The sequence below is a fragment of the Pelecanus crispus genome, chromosome 3 (assembly GCF_030463565.1).
Source record: "Pelecanus crispus isolate bPelCri1 chromosome 3, bPelCri1.pri, whole genome shotgun sequence".
NCBI classification, from domain to species: Eukaryota; Metazoa; Chordata; class Aves; order Pelecaniformes; family Pelecanidae; genus Pelecanus; species Pelecanus crispus.
This window is the reverse complement of record NC_134645.1, coordinates 76,762,220-76,785,062: the sequence shown is the minus strand read 5'-3', so window position 1 is coordinate 76,785,062 and position 22,843 is coordinate 76,762,220. Positions and strand designations below refer to the sequence as shown.

Genomic DNA, 22,843 nt, shown 5'->3' with positions numbered 1-22,843 from the left:
AAGCAACACAAGCACTGCTGCGGTGATCAGAGTGCTGCAGCCTGACATATGCATGGGGCTGAACAGGCATGCCAGCAAAACTGCGTGTGGGGCCTGAGAGAGCCACAACAAACTGAACCAGCACTGCCAGCAGTGAAGCTGCATCCCCCTCTGGTTTCAAAGGGAGCAGGATGTCCAGCGTGGAGGACAATGAATGGCAAACCATTACACATCAAAACAGGCACCTGACAGCAAGACAATGCATACAGCAGTCACAGCGGAAGAATTCATTACTCCTAATCACAAACAGCCAGGAAATAAAGCACCTCTTAGCAACCATGCTTTGAAACATTACCCACAAACAAAATGAGAAAAGTTGGTCATGTTTAGCTGAAAACAATTGCTGTCCGAATAAATACTTTGCATCCAGTGTGCACTAAATACTGAGATAAAACTTTCATTGAGCTCAAGAGCATGGTTATGTGAGAAGGAAGGGCAGGCCATTTTGATCTTTTGTAGTGATATCTGTGTCATGACAATTAACAACGCTCTTCCCCTGGTCTGCCCTTCCTGTTTGCTGCCTGGCTCTCTTCACCTTTCAAATGTATGACTGGTGCAGCTGGCTTAGCAAAGCCATTTTTACCCTGCATGTCTTCTTCAGAAACAAAAGGTGCATGATAACCCTCAGCAAGGGTTTCTTCAATATTTTTTTCATTTATTTCTTTTGTGCTTTCTGTCTTCAGCCTTCCTTAAAAACGTAATTCCTATTTCTGTCACAGCATCACCCTTCAACCTGTCCTGGAGGAAGGTAACTTCTGCTGCTAAGTGAACCTAGAAAGAATTAGGTCTAATCAGTTAAGCAAAGAAATGATCAGTTTCAGCCCCCCCGCCTCCTCCAGTATATTGGGCTTTTTCTCTCTCTTTTACCACAAGGGGACCTCCTTTCTCAGGTTTCATAAGAAACAGATTTCTGGATTATTTTAAAATATCTTTCCCAACTAAGTTAATAAAAAGGAAGTTTTTATACACTGGAATTTGTATAATACATTACCCTTCATTCCAGTACTTTGCTTTCTTCCAAGAACCTAAACTGCATACTTGATGATTTTGTGATCACAAAATTTCCTGGTCATGTACTAATACTTATGACATAATACTTTTGTCAGTTAGTCTTATATCACATACTATAATTCTGAGACTGATGTACATACGTAATACTTGTACAGCTTTTGTTTTCTTGAAACATAAGATATATGACAAATTAGATATTGACAGAAACATAAAGCAGCCCAAAAATTATCTTCCAGGAAATGCCACAGAAGCTGTACCCCTCAGTGACTTTCAAATGATGCCCTTTGTTTATTCTTTTGTAAAAGTCTTAAATTTAAGAACAAAATTTGGAATGCCATCTGATACACTTCTGATGCTTTGGTTTTAACATTAGACTCATCCACGCTTTGTTCTCCCTTTCGGCAGGTGCTGTGGTAACCTCAGAATATTATTTATCTTCATGTATTTGGAAAGAATCAGGGATGGCTATTACTGGTTACACCTATACAGGACAATGAGATAGACTCAAGGAGCAGCAGAGTTGTCCAGTATGCCCCCCTGGCCCACGTTATGTGTTAGCTGGCTCCCTGGTCCCACCTGGCTTTTGCACCCGAGTCAGCCACTGAAGAGCCACGTAGGGACCGTGTGCAGGTGAGCCAACCTGTGTGCTTCTCTGCCTCAGGATCCAGGATCAGTCTGGCCCTCTTTCATTTAGGTATAAACATTTCATCTGAGAGAGAGATTAAACGCTACTGAATTTCCTTCATTTATCTGAGCAAGTGGTTTTCCTTTCCTGTGTCTCTGTATATTAACAAAGAATGGAGAAAACAGATGTGCAATTCCTTACCATTTCCAAGGCACCTCGAATCACCCCACAGAGGAGGTTACAGTAGCAAAGGGATGCTCGTTCTGCTGGCAGCTCCTCCACAAAGTCCACTAGTGGGTTTTTGTCCAGGATTAAGGAGAATTCATTTCCTGCGGCACTACTGCAGGTCACACTAGGGGTGACGCCAAGGTACATCTTGAAAGCAACCTGCAAAAGGATGAAACTCCACTGCTTGAATCTGCTGTGTGCAAACGGGAGCTGAAACGTTAGGATGCAGCATCCTGTAGACTAGCTTTACTCCAGGAAAATAGGGGGAAGGGCCAGATAGGCTGGAAATCAAACTAGATTTGTCTCTTCTGCGATCAGCTTGACCCAGAGATGTGTATCTGGAGCTATGTGATACTCCAGGGAAGTACAGCAGAAGGCTGCTTGTTCTGTCTTTGATGTTCCTACATTTACAACCCCATACAAAGTGGTTTTACTGTTATCACTCGTCTGCTTTCAGTCAGGTCACGCTCCCCTCGGACCATTAGCATTTATATTAGGTCCTTCACTACATTGCCAGCAACTTTGATAATCACAGCTCAAGAACTCCTGCAACTGGTGAGTGTGTGTTTTCACTCTGATCTCCATCTGCAGTCACAAGAAAACCCAACCCGCCAAGAATAAGACTGCCAAGACTGCGAACTTATTTGATTATACAGAGCATTGCTTGCTCGCTTTCTACTACTGATGAATGTTACTGTAAATGTGCAACATCTGCTCTGCTAGTGGAGGGGTCCCCTGTGAGTGCGTTTCTCCAGACAGTGACATCACAGCATTATCTAGACAGCGCGTAGGCAGGCAGGCTAGCAGCAGGCTGTTGTTCTTCTGGAGAGCTCTCCCCTGCTACACCACTACCGACTGCTACGACCGAAGATAAAATTTGATTTTTACCTCTTTAGTGAGTATCAAACATGGATGGTTTCCAAACAATCCTGAAATTCTTTATGAACCGGAAAACCGCTATAGGTTACAGTTTTATGGCGCTGCTGACAATGGGAGGTGAACGTGTGTTTTCTCTTGTTGCTTTCAGATGCCCCTGCAGCAATGAAAACTTCAGGTACGGTTTGGTATTTCTCTTCTCCCCAGCTTTTGTTTTGCTAGTTATTGGATATTTCTTGAACAGCAAGACCTGGAAGCTCTTTACAGGCTGCTGGGTGAATCCCAGAAAAATATTCCCCAGAGGGAATACCTGCCATTTCTTTTACGTCTTTGGACAAATCACTTTAAATGCTCTGGTAGCCCCAGTGATGTGGCTTTCTGTGGCTTTGCTCAACGGGACTTTTTACGAATGTGCCATGAGTGGCTTGAAAAATCCTGCCTACTTACAAGCAGTTTGCCACAGCAAATCTGCAAAGTGCTTTGAAGAGCTACACAAGGTAGCCTGTGACAAAAGCTCCATGCCCTTTTCAGAGAGTGATGAACTGAAACGAACTCTTCAAGCACAGTCCCAGGTAAGAAAATAAATAAAGAGCATTATGCAGTTTGTACTGCCTCTGTGATTTATCTGTGGAAGATCCTGATGTCAGATACTAAGATAAAATCGTTGGTTTCACATAAACGAAGTTTTGGCATGATGCAGCCTTGGAAAATACAATCAATCCATCTTTTAGTTCAGTTTGAGCTGTGCCATCCTTCCTGGGGGGCCCCACTGATGGCAGGATCAATAAGACCAGATAACTTAAAGCTTTCTTCCTGAATGAAGATCGCTCTAAAGAGAAAAAATTGATGGATTGTTTAGGAGGCTGAATTAACAGATGTCACCCCATTAAAAAGGGGTCTGTCCTGTTAAAAAATCCATACCACACTCTCCTATTTTATACCATCATGATAACTGTGATGAAATCTTAGGTCACTAACAGTAGAAAAATACTGGAAAATAAGATTTGTGACAGATTTGTGACTGCTTACATAATATGTTTCTGTTTGTGTTCCTCATGTTCATGATGCCAGATGAGAGCACATTTTTGTCCTGCTTGGAGGAAGGAAGAAACACTAAAATCAAACAAGCAGAACATGCAAAGCTGAGATTGTATTCTATACTATATTTGTGTGATACATTTCTGCTCACTGCCTTTTAACGTAAATAAATTCAGAAACAAAAAATCAAAACAAAGGAAAAAAAAGGAAAAAAGGCTACAGAAAATAATGGAAAGATGATTGTCAGGAGGAAGGAAAAACACTCTGTGGAGCCAGCAAGTTTTTGTCAGACAATTGCATCCATCTGGAACCATTTCCTCCCCAAGAGCCGGGTTTATTTTCAAGTCCTCATGCAAACAGGACTGGAATGCAGACAGAGCCTGCACTGCAGACAGAGCAATTTATTTGAGAGTTTTAGAAGGAAATAACAAATAGTGCTTAAGACTTTAAGTTGTCTGTATAGGAAATAGTGAAAGACCGGTGACTCAGTTTACAGCGTGAGAATACATGGGTTCATTCTCCAAGCTGCAAGAAAGAAAACAGCTGCTAAAAAGAGCAGTTTCTCAAATACCCATAGAAATCATCAGTCAGTACAAAGTGACTGGAAAAATAAAAGAAGGCAAAGCTATTCTTCCATACCAGTCCCTAAGAATACTGTTTGTCGAGCTTCTCTGTTTCACATATTTCCCTGAGGAAACTTTCTATATTCCCTCAGCTAAATACAGATTTTTACTGGCAGTTCTTTTTTTAACATGAGTGCAAGAGTTCACATGAGAAAGGTTGCAGCTCTCCATATCAGCACCATTAAAGCATGGGAAATCAGTTCCAGTTCATATAGGCCTCTGAAAGCTAGAAGATTTGCTCCACACTGGAATTTGTTTCACTGTTTGAAAACAAGGGGTTTTTTTGCAAATGTTACACATTGCAGTGGAGTAGGTGGGTAAAACTATTGGCTAGGCCAGTGGCATTAGGCATGAAAAAATTGCATTCACACTTCTGCTCTCCTTAGAGGAGAACATCCCACAATAACAGTTTCAAGTACATTTTTCCACTCTCAGCCCTTGCTTTAATCCTGGAAGTAGCTCCTTCTTTTAAAATGTTCTTAACAGAATTTTGTCAAACTTTGAAGTTGGTACAAGGAAAGTCGAGTGATGCTGCAAAAGCATATTTCAGAAAAAAAAAAAAAAAGTTCTCTGAAAATACAGCAACTATTTTTAATCAGTGTGTAGATGAATTGGGCTCTTTTCCAGTGCCAACACAGACCTGCCAATGCACACAGTATTTTTTCTTTCTCAGGCCCTCTCCTCCCAGCTTTCTCACAGGATTGGGCAAGAAGGTAATTTTAAACCAGTTTTGGCATAAAAATTATTCTCCACTACAAAGGGCTGATTCATCAAAGTCAAAAAAAGTTCACAAGAATAGTGTAGATCTCAGTGAATCTCCTGGTAAAAGAATTGGTGAATGCTTTTTAAATTTAAGACTATCTTTTATATTCCTGTTAGCTAATTAATGCGGTTGTTGGTTTTGTTTTGTTTAAATTAAAAAGAAGTCTGAAAACAACACATCTAAAAATGGTCACAGTTTAAAAGGTTGATTGATCTGGGACAAAAGTTACTTACCCTTTTTGGTTTTGCAGTTCGTCACAATTCAGAATTTTGTCTTAATCCTAATTATTGCTGGGTAATTTTATTTAACACTTTAAGGAGATAGAAAACCATTTACTATCTAGTGATTGTGATATTTTATTCTCCCTATGCACTTTTCCCTTTGTGTGACAGAATTCAGTGAGCAATTTCAATACACTATATGCCAGATAGTTATAGTTTTGCAATACACTCTTCTCCTAAATTAGTATCTTCTCCTAAATTAGCCAGACACTACTGCTGCTCTGCTTTTTTTATAGCTCTATTCAGTCCTAACATTATTTGATTGATCATTTAGACCTCTCTTAGATTTTTCTTCATACAAAGTCTTGTAGTTGAGGTCTGATTCAAGATCATCTGTCCCTGAACCTGCCATTGCCATTGCGCTGGACATATCTATTCAGCTCTTGTTATCCGAGTTCCCTTTGTTATAAAATGGGATGGGGAGGCAGATAGAGTCTAGTGTAAGCCAACTCTTCTTTAGTGTTTTACCTTCCACTGTAAAAGTCAACCTGCTTTTGCCTTCCTGAGAAAGAGACATCAAAACGAGCGCTATTGAGAAGCCTCAATCCTGATGTCTTCTGCTTCCCTTTGGTCCTTATATGGATGCCCCATTAAGACCAATGCCAGGCACCAAATGCAAACTGGGATGAGATGCCCGCAGTAGGGTTCCAAAAGGAACGGCAGGCCTCCTCCTGAAAGAGTGGTCACTCTGTCAGACACTCTTGATTTAAGTAGCATTTTCACTTGGGCCGTTTTAACCTCAAACTCATTTCTTTTGTTTTCCCAGATTTTAGGCTGGTGCGTGATAGTTACCACAGCTCTTCTCTCCCTGCTAACCACTTGCTGTGCCAGCTGCCAGTCGAAAGTCAGCCACCTCCAGCTGATGTTCTGGAGGGTGTACACAGAGAAGGAGAAGGAGCAACTGGAGCAAATTTTCCAGCTGTATGCCACCAAGCTGAGTGAGAGAAACCTGAAGTGCTTTTTTGAGAACAAGGAACCAGAAGCAATTCCCCTGCCAGCTTTTCAGGCATGGGAAGATGCTTCCCAGCTCTACTCTTTCAGCAGTAGCAAACAGCATTATAGCACAATTCACAAGCTAGTTGAAGAAGGCCAGAAAGAAATCAATGAGGAAAGAGAGACAATGCTGGACTTTGAAGACAGAAGGGAAATACCATAGATCAAATATATTTTCAGCTTTCTTATATCTTGCTAATGTAGCACACTCCTAGCTGGTTTCATCTCTATTTTTTCACAATGGCCTCTTTCTTCTTCATCACATTCCCTCCCAGTTACAAACTTGCTCCAAAAGGATGGAATGAAATTATTTCCCTACATCAGTGAAAAGGCTGCAGTCCTCCATGGCACCTAGGGTTCATGCTCTACTAATGTTGCTGGCTCTGGATCAAAAACTGACAGCAAAAGGAGATGAATAAAGACTTCTACAAGAGGGTTTTAACAATATCCTATGTAAAAGGCACTATAGTATGCTTGTCCTATGCAAATCAAGAGACTACCATAAAGTAACAGCATTTAGAATGTGTGAATATAATAACAGAAGATGTGTGTGGCTTTCTGATAGCCCACAGAAAGTAAAGGTTCTGCTTCCAGGTCATTTACAGATACAGCATTATTTTGAGGCACCAGTGGTCACTCAAGGCATCTCAGTGTCTTTGGACTCCTGTTGCACCTAGAATGCCATGGATGGTCACATCCATCAGCCCTGGTCTTCTAGTGCCTGAGGCATCTGCCTGGGACATGGGGCAGTGACCTCCATTGACAGTGAGGTGCCAGGTAATTTTTTAGACAAATCTTACAGCCAAAGTGTAGGGTACCAAGAAATTGAAATTACCAAACAGTTCAGCATTTTTGTGCTTTTGTTAAAGAACATGCTATTTTGAAACATAGTTGTCGTTAGTGTTTTGCTACAATAATGAAAAGCGCATCACTGATATTTTGCTTTCATAGAGTACTTGGTATTATCTTCTCTCACTGAGAATTTCTCTCTGTACGGGTAAAAAGCTCCTGTTTTGAGTGGGCTTTGGGCACTGGGCGCAGCCTGTAGAGCTATGCAATACTGTTTGTACTGGGCCTGCAGCCAGCATACAACAGAGGGCCTGGAAGGAAATTCCACATTTTAAGACAAGAAGACATTTTCGCAGCAGGCCGATTTTCATTTTTCTGAATATCTTAGGAAACTTAGTGTCTGGAGCAAGAGGACAGGCAGGCAGCACAGGTGAGGCGACTGCACAATCAGTGCTTCTTATAAATGCACATCACCCCAGAGCCCTACACTTTACCTCACCCACTTGGAATTCACCATGTGGCTCTCACACAGGGTGTCCAGAGTCTTTGCAAATACTGTATAAAAGGAGAACAAAGTTTCTGCCAAGTTTCTTTCCCTGCGGAGACTGGGCAGGCTTTTATGCAGCATTTTACTGCCAGTCTCCCTGAGTCTGCAAAGAATCGTATTTTTGCTCTGCTTGAATCAGGCTCTTATCAACAAACCAGGGTACTCTGCCCAGCTGTTCTCATAGCCACTGCACTTCTTCAACAGGAAATAACCATCTATCTGCATTTATAAACCATTACTCTTTTTTAAAATAAAATCCAAGAGCTAATTCCACTGCTGCTTAGACTTTGTGTATTTTGAAGAATTTGTGGTCTTTAAGCAAATGTTTTAAAGCTTTCTATTCCAGCTGACCCGCTTTGCAGCAGACTTAGAACATATACGCCTAAATGTACCTGCTGCAGCTGAAAGCACAGAGGCAACACTGCCAAAATGAAAGTCACAACAGCAGGCATGTCTGGCACACACACATTTTTCTCCCTGGGCTCCTCTCCTGTCATAGCAACTATCCAATTCCAGGGTACACATCCCTTCCCATTTGTCTGCTTTTCTCTTTCTTTATGAGAGATGCCCCAACATCTACTGCCCAGCCCCATCTCGTCTCATATCTTCCCTACAAGCAAGGGGAGAGGAGACACCACCTAACAGGATGTCCCCAGTACCTGGGCCAAATTTCCCTTTCCAAAGCTGTCTTTCCATCTCCTTCCTTACTAGTACCACAGAAAACCAAAGCAAGTAGGGATGCAAAGGGAAGGACACTAAATAGATTAACAAGCTGATCAAGGAATATGGGAAACAAGGGGGTTGATGTAAGGATGAGGTCTCCACTGTGATATAAGAGCTAGGACACAAAGGCAAAAGCATAGTTGTCAGAAGGAAAGTGGGGAGGACAGAGAGATTCCGCTTTGGGTTTTTTTGGTACCCTCTTTCACTAGGGGAAAGCTCAAATCTCTGCACCTGAGTAGCCAGGACCATCTGAAACAGAAGTGTTTCCCAGCCTGGCCTTCTTTATTGTGGATGGGTAAAACCAAGGAACATTCTTCTCTCCTCATCCTTGCCCTGGTTAATGTTCGCAGGTAACTCATGTTGAGACCGTCTCCACCTCCAAGAGCAGCTGAACACTTAGTGCTGCAACATGTGCCTGGTAGGAGCCTAAGTCTCTCACTGACCCTTGTTCCCAGGATTGTGTTACTCTGTGTTGTCTTATCAAAATGCCTGTGACTTAATGTAATTGCCATGTGGATGCTGGAATACTTCTATAAAAACAGACAAAAATAAAAGCCAGTTTGACTCTATGTTTTCAATGGGAATCTGGTTTTGGCAAATCTAACCCTGGCCTTCAAGCAGCTATCGCAAAAGCTGTTTTGTATCAACATTGTCTCTGAATTAAAGTTCAGCAGCTACCATGGCAGCTCAGAATAGAGGCAAAGACAACTGTGAACACTATCCAAAACAAACTGGGAAAAAAAAAAACAAACCAGCAGAATCAACATTTTCTCTCGGAAAATTGAGATTTTGCATTAACTCTGATGTCCATCAAAACATGAGTGCACAAATAAACAGGGAACTTCTGCTCAGTTCTCTGTGCTTTGTCCTTAAGTTTACTTTTCTTTTCCTCTGTGAGAACCCAATTTTCTCATTTAATTTTTCTTAACTCTTTTCTGCTACACATCTGCCGCTCCATCAAACTTCAACTCTTTGTTACAAGAACAAAAACTAGTTAACCGTGCTAGGCCCTCATATGCTTTCAATTTAATTTCAGCTGTACTTTGCATTATGGTATGACAAATCTGTCCAAATTCTGTTGTTAAAATTTCCTGTGTAAAAGAGAACTTGCATGGAAACTATGCAAAACCAGTAGCTGGTTTGCAATGGAGCACCAAATTAAGGCAAAATTGTGAAGCTATAAAGTGAAAATTATAAAAAAGTCTCAGAAGAAAAAATAATTTAAGTACATAGATAAGTAATTCAATGAATAGATATTAACCTTTTTTTTTTTAAAACCAGGCTATGACTGGACAGAAATTCCTTTCAAACTACCTTACACAACTTCTCAGAGGGTAAACCAAAGGTCTTTTCAATCCTTCTTTGTGACTCCAAAAGATGGGGAGGTAAAATGAAGGAGCAGTTTTGAAAGTTGCATCCATAAATCTGTCTCATTTCTATCTATGTGAAATGGAAGAAAGAAGAATATCTATTTAGACATGTACATAGGCTCGCCATCAAAATGACACCCATATAAAGCAAAATCTCTCTTTTGAAAACGTTACTTGCAACTCTATGGGATTATATATTGCTTAATGTCAAACAAGAAACCTATGCAGTCAGCATTAAAAATGTACCACTGCCCTTTTTCAAAGTCTCAACTAGCATCCCATCTCTCTCAAGCAGTAAGAATAAAATTCATCAACATTTTGATGGTGCTCAAATACAGTCTAGAATTACTGAAATATTTAGGAGGCCACTAACTTATCACCCCCTTTATATACTACTGCGGTCTTTTCACTACAGAACATTGTATGTGTAAGTAATGTTGCAAAGTACATTACATACCTACAAAGTACATACAGACTGTTAAAAAAATGAAACCATAATTTCAGATGACATAATAACAAGACCAGAATTAATCTCCTTAGAAGGGGAAAGGCAGCCAAAATAACATTTTTGCTAGCATACTTTTCATTCTTAGTACTTTTCCACAGTCAGTGTTTGGGAAGAGCAAGATGCTTTAAGCATCTTGCCATCTGTTGCTGATTCCATGTACTCACAAACTTTTCTTTTACTCTTTACAGTGCAGCACTTCGTTTTTCAGTTTACTGTCTACAACTTAGCACAGCAACTTGCTGTATGCATTTCCCTCTCACTATTGAGGTCTGAAAAGCAACATTTACCAGCTTCGTAAATTCTGCCAGCTTCTGTCAGACTTTCAAACTGGCCATATGTCAATATATAGGGACCTTGTGTGGCAGGACATCCCATGGGAAGGGGAATCACACCTCTTGTCCTACAGCTCTGGGCTTGGGGGTGACACGGTTGGATTACCCCAGCCCTGATGGTCCCCAAGGGCCTCTACCCACAGCGGCAAAGACGCACATTTGCTGCATTCACAGGGTACTGAGCTTCCACAATAAAGCCCCTCTCTCCAGCCACTGCTTTTCAGCAAGGGATACATCCTTAGGCACAGCCCTGTATTAACATGGCTATGGAGCCTGTGAGCCAGCACTAGCTCACTGTGGACCAGAGGGCATGGCCCAGCTGCTCCCACCTGTAGCATGCACAGACAGCTCCAGGGGCATGGTGACACTGTGCTATAGAAGGTAACATTGTTCTAGGATTGGATCTAAAACCAGACGCTGTTTATTTTTTGCATCTCTCTCAACCAGATCAATGACCAGGTCAAGGTCTTGTGAGGAGGAATTGAAGTAAAATTTTGATTTTGTAGGATTATAGAGCAAAATTGTCACCCTCATTTCAAAAGTAATCCTCAGTTATATTCAGATGCAAATTCTGAATCCAGTCTTGGGCATTACTTCTTCAGCTGAGCTTTGTTCTTAATACCATTTCTCAAGTGGTTTCCATTTTCTTATCCCAGTTTGCCAGTGAGGAGAAAGCCTACTTTTACGTGGCCTGTTTTACCTTTTTTTATTCAATCCCAACTGTAACCACGCAAAATCACAGCACCAACACAAGAAGTCAGTGAGCACCATGGGAACTCAGTGTAGAAGGACTCACTCTGGCTCATTGTCAAAACTTGTTGGCCCTTCTCCAGTCCACTATAAGCTAGCAGTAAATCCCAGGCTTTGCAGTCTGAACCAGTGGTTGAAGTTTTAAGCCCTCAGTCACTGCCTTAGGTGCACCTTTCCTCAGATATTTATTTCTTAATAATTCAAGCTGGCTTTGTAGTCCTCATTTAATGCTTTTTCCTTTGCTTCATCTCTTTCCATTTCCACAGGGAACAGCCTGATCTTACAGACTTCTCTTTTGCTTTCAAAGGCACTGAAGGATAACAGCTATGTTTACAGGACATTTGGCTCTAACTACTTAACTGCTTAACTGCCTTAATTACTTTAACTTTTAACTGGTTTTACTACACACTGATCCTCAAACAGATTTCTACCTCAGAAGAGTTAGTGCAGTTAAGTATTTAAGCACTTTCTCCTAGCTGAGAACACTACCGCTGAAGAGTTAAAGATATCATATAAACAGCTGTGTAATTCTGAACCAGTAACTTTAACAGCATATTTGCAGTTACTTACTGGGTCATTTTACATACGTTTTGTTGGTACGTGCCTCAGACAAATGTGCTTGAAGACTATTTAAAAAGTGTTTTGCCAAAGGAATGTGAAAATGCTTTCCATATCACATTTTGCCTCAGAAAGGTTATACTCCTACTACAGAACTCCTCTTTTAGTTTGCTAAAAATAGTCTTTTCAGGAGACTGTGTGCTTTAGAGTTTGTTCCAATCTTTCCAAGTAATTTTATTTCTCTCAGTAAGTCTCTTTTGAAGCACAACTTGCAGAGAAATCATGTCTTTTTCCTCACTTTGATAGTTAATTTCTCACTGTATTTTGTTGTTGAATCCTCTGTAATTAAGAATGATGGTTCAACTGTACTGAAGCATTTGTAAATAAGGGAACCATGAGGAATAAGACCCAGAAAACCAGATATCTGGCATGTACGTGAAAATCCAGAGAAAATAAAGAACAAATACCACCTGAAGAAGAACATAAAAGTGAACAAAACCATGATTTTGCAGCCTGGTACAATTCTTTTAATGAGACATTATATTTTAATACAGTGATTGATATGCTGCTTGTCTCATGGTTTTCATTCAGCTGCCCTCACTATTTCCAGTGGATCCACTACCCCAGCTCAGCTCCTCCAAAGGAGGAGCTTTGTTATACATCATACCAATTTGAGACTCCAAAATACACCTTACTTCAGGCAGAAATTTAGTTTCCACTCTTTTATGAGCTAATGGGATCTGTCTGGCTTTTAGTAATGTCACTCACTTCTGCTTTAAACTTCAGCAGATCATTGTGTATCTGTGTGCTGTGCATATGTGCACTTTACAGCCCTACCAACAACAGCAAATGCAAAGAGGTCCTTTCTCTATTTCTGTGACAGCCATCAGTTACTCTGTGACAAGCTTTTGGAATGATAACTTCTGTCCCTCCATTTCAGTCAGATGTAATGTAGGTATTTCTGACACGGTTAATGTGAGGAGGATCACACATCACCTGATAACATCTACGTACACTTTGAACTAAGATACTCCTGTATAACCAGCATATACTGGTGCCTTAGTTCACTGTCTCAAAAGCCTGCTGTTTCCCAGTTCTGCAGTCAGCAGTTAAACATAATGCTCACATTTAGCTGATGCTGCTGGTAACTCTCAAGCAATCAAAAAGTATGCCAGGCATATTTTTGTCTCCTAAAATGAGCCAATGGAAATGAATATCAGTTCAATTAACTGAGGATCTCTCTTCTTAAAACAAACGACTAGCTAGCAAACAGTTCTTTGTTATAAAGTGTGGTTAATTTTTGCTATTGGGAAAGGCCAGGCATATCTTCACTGGCAACACTTCATAGCTGAAAATCATAAAGGATAAAAGGGATCATTCACCATGACCTGAGTAGGTATTAGTGTGAGCTAACTCAGTATCTGTGAACCACCACCTCTACAGTGACTCAGCAGTCTAAAGGGGCTGGATGTCCTATGGATTTCTCTTTGAGCTTCCCCAGGAAATCTGACTTGCATGGGGGCAAAAATACATCTTTAGAAACCCATGTATTGCCACTAAATTTCCTCCTAGACCTTTATTGTCTGACAGTAGTGTGAAAGACTATTCAATAAAAGGGAGATTTCCATCAAAGAAGGTGAAAGTACCTACTCTGATTTTCTTTTTGATTCTATTATCAGATTTGTGGGTAGTGAGGAAAATGTTCCTCTCATTTTCCTTTCTTACAGTTCTTCTCTGCTACCACTGAGTCTTCCTTTTGCAGAAAATCCTCCAGCTTATTCCTAATATTACCATTTTAAGGTTGAAAAACATCTAAGATAATTATGGAGAAGCTGAGGAGATTCAGATGGCAGGAGTAAGAATATCGAAGTTTAAGATCTGTATGAGATGGTTAAGGCTTATGCTCCTAGAAAAAGAAAAAAAGTGAGGGAACATATGAAGTTTGTTAAAACTGTATCATTTTTTGTTGTTTTTGTTGTTTGCTGCATTCTCTGGCAAGAGTAGAAGAAATCAGCCTAAGCTGCAGCAAACAAAAAGGAACTTCTAATGGCAAAATGCCTCATAGGCTACTAGGAATAGAAGAATTTTAATTTCAGCTTAGCAACTGACTTTACGGTCAGTTTAGGTCAGGGGTTGGCAGCCTCTCACAGGTGGTATCCCAACTCAGATATAAAACTAACACCCATGTGAACCAATTCTGTGGTTCTGACAACACTGTGGTAAACTTACCACTGTGGGTTTATCAAGACCATCCACAAAATTCCTATCTGACTAAACATCAAATTTTTTGTGCCCTGTTGAATGTTGGGTTTTTTGCAGCCTGACATAGCACTATGCTACAGAGGTAGAAACTAATGTCTCCTCTCAAGGCCAACCTCTGTGAGCTACTAGTTGATACGAAGTTATAGATAAGGAAAAGGCTGTATTTCACCCAATGGAAGCATGGGTGTGATTGTGGAGATGAGTGTGTCTTCATAAGACAATCATAACATAGCAGAAAATGTAGGTAACTGTTCTGGAGCAAACTGATAGAGGAGGAAGCAAAAACTAAGACCGTTGAAGCTGATGAAGCTCTAGAGAATGTAAATCTTATTTACCTGTGCAATCATGTCTGCAGTTTCAGAATAACTGCGGCACTTTTTCACAGCTGAACGAGCTAAAAAATCATCAATCAGCCTTATGCCAATGTCGTATCCCCTAAGGAGGAAACAAAGAAAGTTAATATTCAAAATGGGGAACTTCTTTCCACCTACCATCTCCCTAATGTGTATCGTGCTTCCTCAGCAAAAGAGCTGCGTGTTTGTAAATGAATGGCTTTGAGGGCAACAGATTTTGCTGGTCTAGATTCTTCTTTCTACCACATTTTGCAGCACAGTGGGATTGCTGTTCATGTAGCCATCTAAGGAATCATAGCCCTGTAAGCACGATACTCCTGTCAAGGATGATATGAATGTTGTTTACATACACATTGTCTATGCATATATTTGTATTTACTTATATGAATAAATATTAGATGTTAGATAGATGAGTATAATATATAAATAATAGACAAGTAATACACCCGATTAATACTGCTTTGTCACTAAAAATAGAATAGGATAACATAGCACAAAATTTTCTCCATTCCTCTGTGATCCCAGAGTTCATCTCATGCCGTCTCTGTCAGAGAGAACAAAGCAACTGCCCCTTCAGGTCACAGCATTCACCTCTGGGCTGGTATGGAGTTCAGCAAATCCTGGGCACCTCGTTGCAGAGTTCAGGTGCCAGGAAAACCCATAGGAAATGGACTCACACCTGATCTCTTTCACTTTATCCTCTTATCTCTTCACCTCATTTTTCGCTCTGCCTCCACAATTCCCTCTTCGTCTTTTTTCTAGCATGTTCTCTCCCTTCATCTACTAGTTGCAGAATGAATCCAAAAGTTGCTAGTTAATATACAGTTTCAGTACACCACCATCTTCACTTTGTATTTAAAACACTACTATTTCAGAGAAATTAAATAAAAAAGGATGGAAGTTAATGGAATTTTTTATGAAACAAATATTCATTCCTAGCTCTCACACATTAACAAAGGTCAGTAACTACATAATATGCAAAACAACTATGTCTCCAAGCATTTTTTGAAAAAGGGAAAGAAATTGACACAGATGTTATGAAAGAATGTGAACTCAACTCAGAACTGCTTTTAGGGAAATTTTCCTTTCCATTTATGTGGATGTTGGAAGTCTCTGCCTGTCTGTCAGAAGCCCTACACCCTCAGTGAAGCAGCATGAACTTGATGGCATTTCTCACTGATTTTGTGCCACGTCTTTGACAAGAGGCCAAAAAGTGATCTGATGGCTAATGAGATGACGAGACCAAAAAGTGGTTTGGGCAGTGTGAAGTTTAAAATTGCAATATGTCATGCATCAGAAAACAATGAAATATTTATTTATTGCCTAAGTGTCAATACCAATAATGTTGGTAAATAGGTCATCAGCAGTTAACAAGGTATGTATTGGTGACGTACAAGACTACTTAGATCCTTTTCATCTTTCATGTCTTAGATTTCCAAAAGTCAAATGAATAATAAATGGACAAGCAGCTATTTGGCAACTGTACAGTGAAAAACACCCTTCTCACTACAGATCATATATGTACATATACAGAGAGAGAGCTAAGAGTATTGTCCCCAACTGTCACAGGTCTGCTAATCTATAAGGTTTCTTCCTCAAGCTGGGTTATTTTCATTGTCACAGAAGTAAAGATGGCCATATTGCTTTAATGAAACCTGTCATTATTTTATCAAGTCTTTATCAAGACAAAACCAAAAAGGTTTTATAGAAACAGCTATAATAATAAAAACACAAGGAGCAAAATATGTCTCCACATCTTCCAAGACTACCCTTTAGTAATTTCTACCATAGCATCATAAAGAAGCCTGTGTATTTTTGAAATGTAGGCTTTTCATCAGAGCTGAATGAGACATTAATATAAAATAAATATGTGAGGGATGTTGTCCCTTGTTAGTTTGTGAGTAAATTACTTTTCTTTTTTCCAAGCAATGATTTTTTTTACTCACTTCCATCGATAGCTATGGGACTATGGCTTGTTTGCAAACTTTCAGATTAATAGTAAAGTGGTCAGGTATTCTGTCCACTGATTGTTGTAAGTCCATTTTGCATGTCCATTTTGCCTGAAAACACAAGCCTTACCCTTCTGCCGAAGATCTTAGTATATCTTCTTGTTAACCATGTGATATCATTATTTTTACCATGAGAATGCCTAGTAATCTCAGTCAGGATGACAAGATCCTATAAACATAGGATCTTCATATTCCAAAGAGGTTATCTATGTAAAAATCAGTTCCTCATTGACCATTTGTGCTATCTCACTCATTGCTGGATCGTCTTTTAAAGGTGAGAGGCCCGTCTGCCCTTAACCCAGGGAGGGGAGAAGAGAGCCACCCCACAGGGGACAATTCAGAGCGCCCAAGTCAGATACCTGAATTACACCCTCGGGGAAGGTGACTGACTACAAAAGGAAGCTGCCTGTTGACTGAGTCGCCTAAGCCAAATCCCTGCAACCTGGAATTGTGACTCCTTCTTAGCTGTCCGAGTCACAAAACCACGGTGTAGCTAGATGAGGGGAAGCCATGAGAAGGCCACATCAACAGTGAACACAGAAATGCATGTGAACTAGAAAATACTTGTGAGAAACAAAAAGCTTGTCTAGTTTCAAATAACATGGGTACGAAGGAATAGAAGAGGAGAGTTAATATGGAAGTTGAAACTGAATACATGGATATAGTAGATTAAATTTAGAAGTTGATATTATTAATTAGTATAACAAAGGATCAAAAAGGAATAAGTGCAGGCTATCAAAACAATCCTGGCACTTTTCTTCTGAGAATTCAAAAGCTAGTTGTTGACCTTAATTCACAAATTAGTGTTATTTCTGGTGATAGAATATTGAACCTTATCCCTGTGACCTCTGTAATCCTAGACAGAGTGCTGGAACTTGTAATATAACAGACATAAAGCTGAAAGGTAACATATAGATGGACAAATAGCATTATCAATAAAGCTGAACATTTAAAGCAGTACTTACATTCTATCTAAACAGGTGTTGACATCTTCATCTTTTTCATAGTCCTTGCACAGCTGGGCTACCAAAGCCCCATACGTGAGTACAAAAAGTTCTCTGCTCTGCCAGAAAAGGTGGAAATAAAAAATGAACCAAACTAAAATCAAACTTTCCCATGCTTCTGAGCTGCTACTGTATTAAAAGCAAGCAAAAAGTAACATTTACATTAATAAAGAAACTTTTGTCCATGGACATGTGATCACTGAAATCCACAATTCAAGTGTGACAGAACCTGGATTGATCATCACCTCAGTCTCTGTACAGGGATTTTTCTTGTTAGAAATACCATTTCTTGGGATACAGCTACTTTATCAGGTGCATTCTTGCATCCTCTAACCACACATACGTATGCTGGATTGATAAATGCTGTCAAACGCCATCCACAATTAATGACAAGCACTTAGTTGCAGGAAGAATAATGGAAGCAATGAGCTATTAGTCCTTTTACAATAGGAACAACAGTATATACACTGAAATTCCAGTTCCTTCACAAAGGTAAGGTTGATCTGATTCAGACCATCAGTTACTGTCCCCCCCAAAAATGAAAAGTAGATAAAAAAATTAGCTCAGAACAATGAAAAAATACTATAATTCAGCACAAGTGTAAAGAATAACAACAAGCAGGGTAGAAAAGAATCAGTCCCATTGATATTTCCCCTTCTTTGTCAGTCTTTACAGGTAACTTGAACCACTGTCAATACTAGCTCTCCAAATGCCTGGACAATCTCTTGTGACATTATTTCTGTACCTCAGTACAGAAGATGTGGTTGGTATGGCTCCACCGCAGGAGCAAGTTGAAGGGGATGGGTGAGGATTACAGCTGCCTGCCCAAGGAGCATGGAGAGCAACTGAAGAGGTCAAAGGCGTATCTCTGCACAGATCCCGTCACAAGCACTAGTCTGGGATCTTCAGCTGTGCACCAGTCTGGAGGAAAGTTTTCTTCTCTCCCTGCCTTGCCAGATCACCTCCAAGGCGCTGCAGAATTGACTATTTAGCAAGAGTAGCAGCTGGCCTTTAGGCGAGAGACTAGGTTGGCTCTCACTAAACTTCTTGGACAGGAATTAATTAAAGGAAGTGCTACAGGCCTGTGGCACGTGGGCAGACTAGAGGTTCTTTTTGTTTATAGCCTGTGGAAAAGTAATAGTGAATACCAATGAAAACGGTAGAACAAATCACACAAGGAAAGGAAGAAAGGTTTGGTGGAAAGACCTCTTCTTGCTCCCTTTCCATCAAAAGCTTGGAGTTTAATCAATGTTCCCGTTTTAACAAGTCACTGTTGAAAATTGTAAGTAGTATGGAACCATTTCCCAAACTTGCCTTGGTGATAACTCCTGTTTACAATAATATCGCACACTTTGCCAGATTCTCATTAACAAGTTTTTAATGGAGTAAATGGATGTCATACAGGTTCCGTATTGTTCTAGTCTCAGCAAAAAGTCTGTGTTGTAATAAGACAAATACCTTACAGAAACTTAAGCATACTATATCAACATAATTGTATTCATCAGCCACTCTTGCAATCTGTTGGAGTATTTTTTGTCCATAAACTTATGTATATTAACTTTAATTATATTATATTACATTATATTACATTATATTACATTACATGATATGATATGATATGATATGATATGATATGATATTATACTATATTTCTTTTTCAGTAGAGACTTCTGTCTCCTTTTCAGAAATTGACACAACATTGTCTTAAAGCTTTCTGGAACTTCTCCACTGCCCCAACTCCTATCAAAAATCACCATTCACCATCCAGAGAGCCCTAAGGCTTGAAGTTCCTGAAGAAAGATTTGCATGGAATTGAACTATCCAAACACAGAACAGAGATTTCCTTCTCTCTGTGTTCATTTAATGACTGTCTAACCACAGAGTCACATAAACTTATCTGGCATTTCCATCTTTGACCATAAATCTAAGCACTTAGACCTCTGCTTCTGAACAGATCCCAGTCTCAGAAACTTTGTGCCCATCTTTCCTAAGCCTGTTCAGAATCTCAGTGCTAGGGATAAAGTGAAAACATGCAGTTAAGTGCCCAGTGAGTGAAACAGCCACTTTGGTTTTGTTATCAGTCTTCTACAGTTGTCTATGCTCTCTTTTCCTTAATCGCAACTTCCTCTCTTATCAGTTTGTTATGCATATGTATACATAGATACATGTGTCATAATTACACTTTTAGATACAAACATATGCTCTTCAGGACATAATACTATTATTGGCTTTTTTAAACCACTGTGGCCTTATTTCTGCATTATGGCACTTTGGTTTTTTGGACTTGTGGTAAAATATTCCTAAACAGAGATTTTCAACCACACATAGAGATTCTGAGGAAACTTTCTATCTGAATTTTGTGTATTTAGACACACCACTGCCAGAAAACCAGAAGGAGAATAACTGGTATCTTTAATGGCACAAAATAATGCTTTTTGTGACCATGCAGTTTAAGAAGGCCTCTTGGGAAAATCTTGCATGCAGTATATTTAAGACAGCTTCTGGAGCTTTGGGAGAATATTAACATAAAGTGCAGAAAAAGAAAGAAGTTTTGGTCTATTTAACTTCTACTTGATGGAATTCTGTGCTATGTGATCAATGGTCAAAGCCAACATTCAAAGACAATGGTTACAGTTCTACCATTGTTTCCCCAAGAATCAGGTTTTGGCCTTAAAGCCGGATGTTGAGATCCTGTGATGGTGCACTCCCTGTGCACTGAAAAATCACAACATTAGGAGGATGCAGAAGGACCCCTGCTCATGCAACACCACCCCCAAAAGAAGACATGCTCTGCTATGTTGGAGGCACACAGTGGGCACCAGGTATGCTGCGGTCCCAGATGAACCATCTCTTCCTGTAACTGTTCATGGGGTAGAGATGTGGCTGGCAGAGCTTCCTTTCTCCAAAACAAGAACAGAGTTTTGGCCTCAAGGGTTCATATTGAGGGCAGGACTGTCTGAAAATCATTTCATGTCATAATCAAGGTAGCAGGAAGAGATATGAAGTCTCCTAGAGCAAATCTCAGTATTACTGCTTAGAGTCAAACAGCCTCCGAGTCCTATGGGCAGGCTTTTTTATGTCACTACTTAATAGCGGGCAGCTTGTTGGCCGCTCACAGCGGGGTCCCACTGTAGCCATAAATGCTGCCAGCGCTTCTGCTCTCATACTGTCAGACTCATCCCCATCCTTGCAGTACTTTCAGGCTATTCGGAAATACGACTGTATAAAACATACCAATACAATAATAGCTTATTCTTACTCTATGCACAATCTTAATCGCACATTACAAAAATGTCTTACTATTTTGTGGTTCTCCTGCTTTCTTCCTGGTCGCCGAGACATGTTGCTTGTGTAATGCCTGATGTACTTGTTAGTTTATGTCTTTTCTTCCTCAAGCAGCATAGTTTTCTCTCAATCACTGTATTTCCTCTTTCCCTTCTCTAAAGTTTTCTCCTTTCTGCTCTTCTGCCTTTTGCATGAGATGTGTTTGCCGCAATCTGTTATGCTTCTGATGCTCCTCCTATTCTCTACGTGTACCGAACCCTTTGGGAGGAATTTGATTGGCAACAGATCTGCCCCTGTACACAACATAAATAATCGCTCCATCCATAAAAATGATTTGTAATCAAATACACAGCAAACAGCCATGGGAAGTCAAACTGGGCAGCCCCAAGAGATTCACAAGTCTTACGTTTTTAGGGACAGCAAATTAATTCTCTTGTTTGTGTCAGGTTTTGGTGTTTGGAGAGTTAACAAAAGATCCCTCTCTGAAGAATAAAAACACAAGATACTGCTGCACAAGGTAATTAAAAATTGATAATTTTCAACTTAAAGGAGCTATAGTCTGCTGTCAGCTCTGATTGCTTTAGTCTGGTGAATTAATGTCTGCCTAGGCAGGAGCAGTATGGGTTACAAGGCACTACTACCACAATGTTTCTGCAAAGCTGGCAGGACAGATGTAGAGCACCCAAACTCCCAGAGGAATAAACTGTGCACCCGCTACAGCTGCCAGCTTGTGCAAATGGTGCTTTCATTAACAATGTTTCTAGGGGATCTTACATCATTCTTAACCTATTATAACCCCTATTTGTAAACATCCCTGCTATGAACATCCAGGAAGGTTCGGCTTACTTTTTCTGTTTTCCCCTGAGTTAAATTTGGCCTATTCTGTTAGTTTAGACTTGCAATAAATTTAGACTATGGTCACCACTGAATTTAGAAATGAATCAGGTAGCTGTCTTTATAGGACTTATCTCCATATATATTCCCACTGAGTCCTCTCAGGAAAGGAAGTAAAAATCCATGGCCTCATCTGAATGCCATGCTGTTACTAAACTTAAATTAATTAAACAGTTTGGTGCTAGACTAAAATTACAGGTATTTACTACTCCAGATGCACAGAAAGCAGCAGATATGATTCATTTGGGATAAGAAGGAATAATTTACTTTAAAAAATGGTAAAGTTATGACACAATTCAACAACAAAAAAAGGGACACATAAAAGGTTTTTCAGCTTTTTCTGTGGAAAACATAGTCATTCTAACAGCTTTCATTTTACACAGAATAAGCTGGTGTTGAGAACTTTACAATACAATAAGCCTCTTCCATTTTTTTCTAGGCACTTTTCTGGCCTTGTAAAATCTGACTCCATTTTATAAGTGAAACTATTGTAGGTACTTCCCATATCTAAATTTAAATAAATTATAAAAGCCAGGCATTACAATTCTCTAGATAGTTACTTGCATTTCTAAATTGAGTCTGAGGTGGGTTTGTTTCTCAGATTGTTTCCAACTGGTGACAAGCACCAAGTATGTCTCATTGCAAGAGACATCCCATACTCCATAAGAAAGTGTACTGCATTGCATTTTAAAAAACAGCTCTAAAGAGATTATCATTAGCATAATTTAACTGCAGTGAAACCATCACAAAGCACTTAAGGCTACCCATAAATGAGCACAATTTTATTTATCCAGTTCTGAATATGAGGATGAATTACTTCAGCCTGCATTATTAATACTACAGTCATGAAGCAACAGTGTGGACCAGACAGTGCAATGCGTGGTGAGAACGCATCAGCACTGTTTGGAAAATACATACATACACGTGTATACGTGTAAATTTACACAGGTAATATGATGTATTAGGTAGAACATACTACATT

General features: G+C 39.8%; 2 protein-coding genes across 2 annotated transcripts; one reads left to right on the top strand and one right to left on the bottom strand.

Moving 5' to 3' along the window:
* Positions 1–690: 690 nt before the first annotated feature.
* Positions 691–21,024, bottom strand: TRAPPC3L (trafficking protein particle complex subunit 3L). Its single transcript, XM_009478128.2, has 5 exons — positions 20,983–21,024; positions 17,644–17,741; positions 14,652–14,751; positions 1,877–2,062; positions 691–810 (listed from the first exon to the last, which is right to left on the bottom strand). Exons 1-5 carry the CDS (start codon positions 21,022–21,024, stop codon positions 691–693), a joined length of 546 nt encoding a protein of 181 aa, XP_009476403.1.
* On the top strand, positions 2,812–6,640 carry CALHM5 (calcium homeostasis modulator family member 5). The gene is made up of 2 exons (XM_009478127.2): positions 2,812–3,351; positions 6,251–6,640. The coding sequence occupies exons 1-2, from the start codon at positions 2,812–2,814 to the stop codon at positions 6,638–6,640; spliced, it is 930 nt and encodes a 309-aa protein (XP_009476402.1).
* Positions 21,025–22,843: the final 1,819 nt, after the last annotated feature.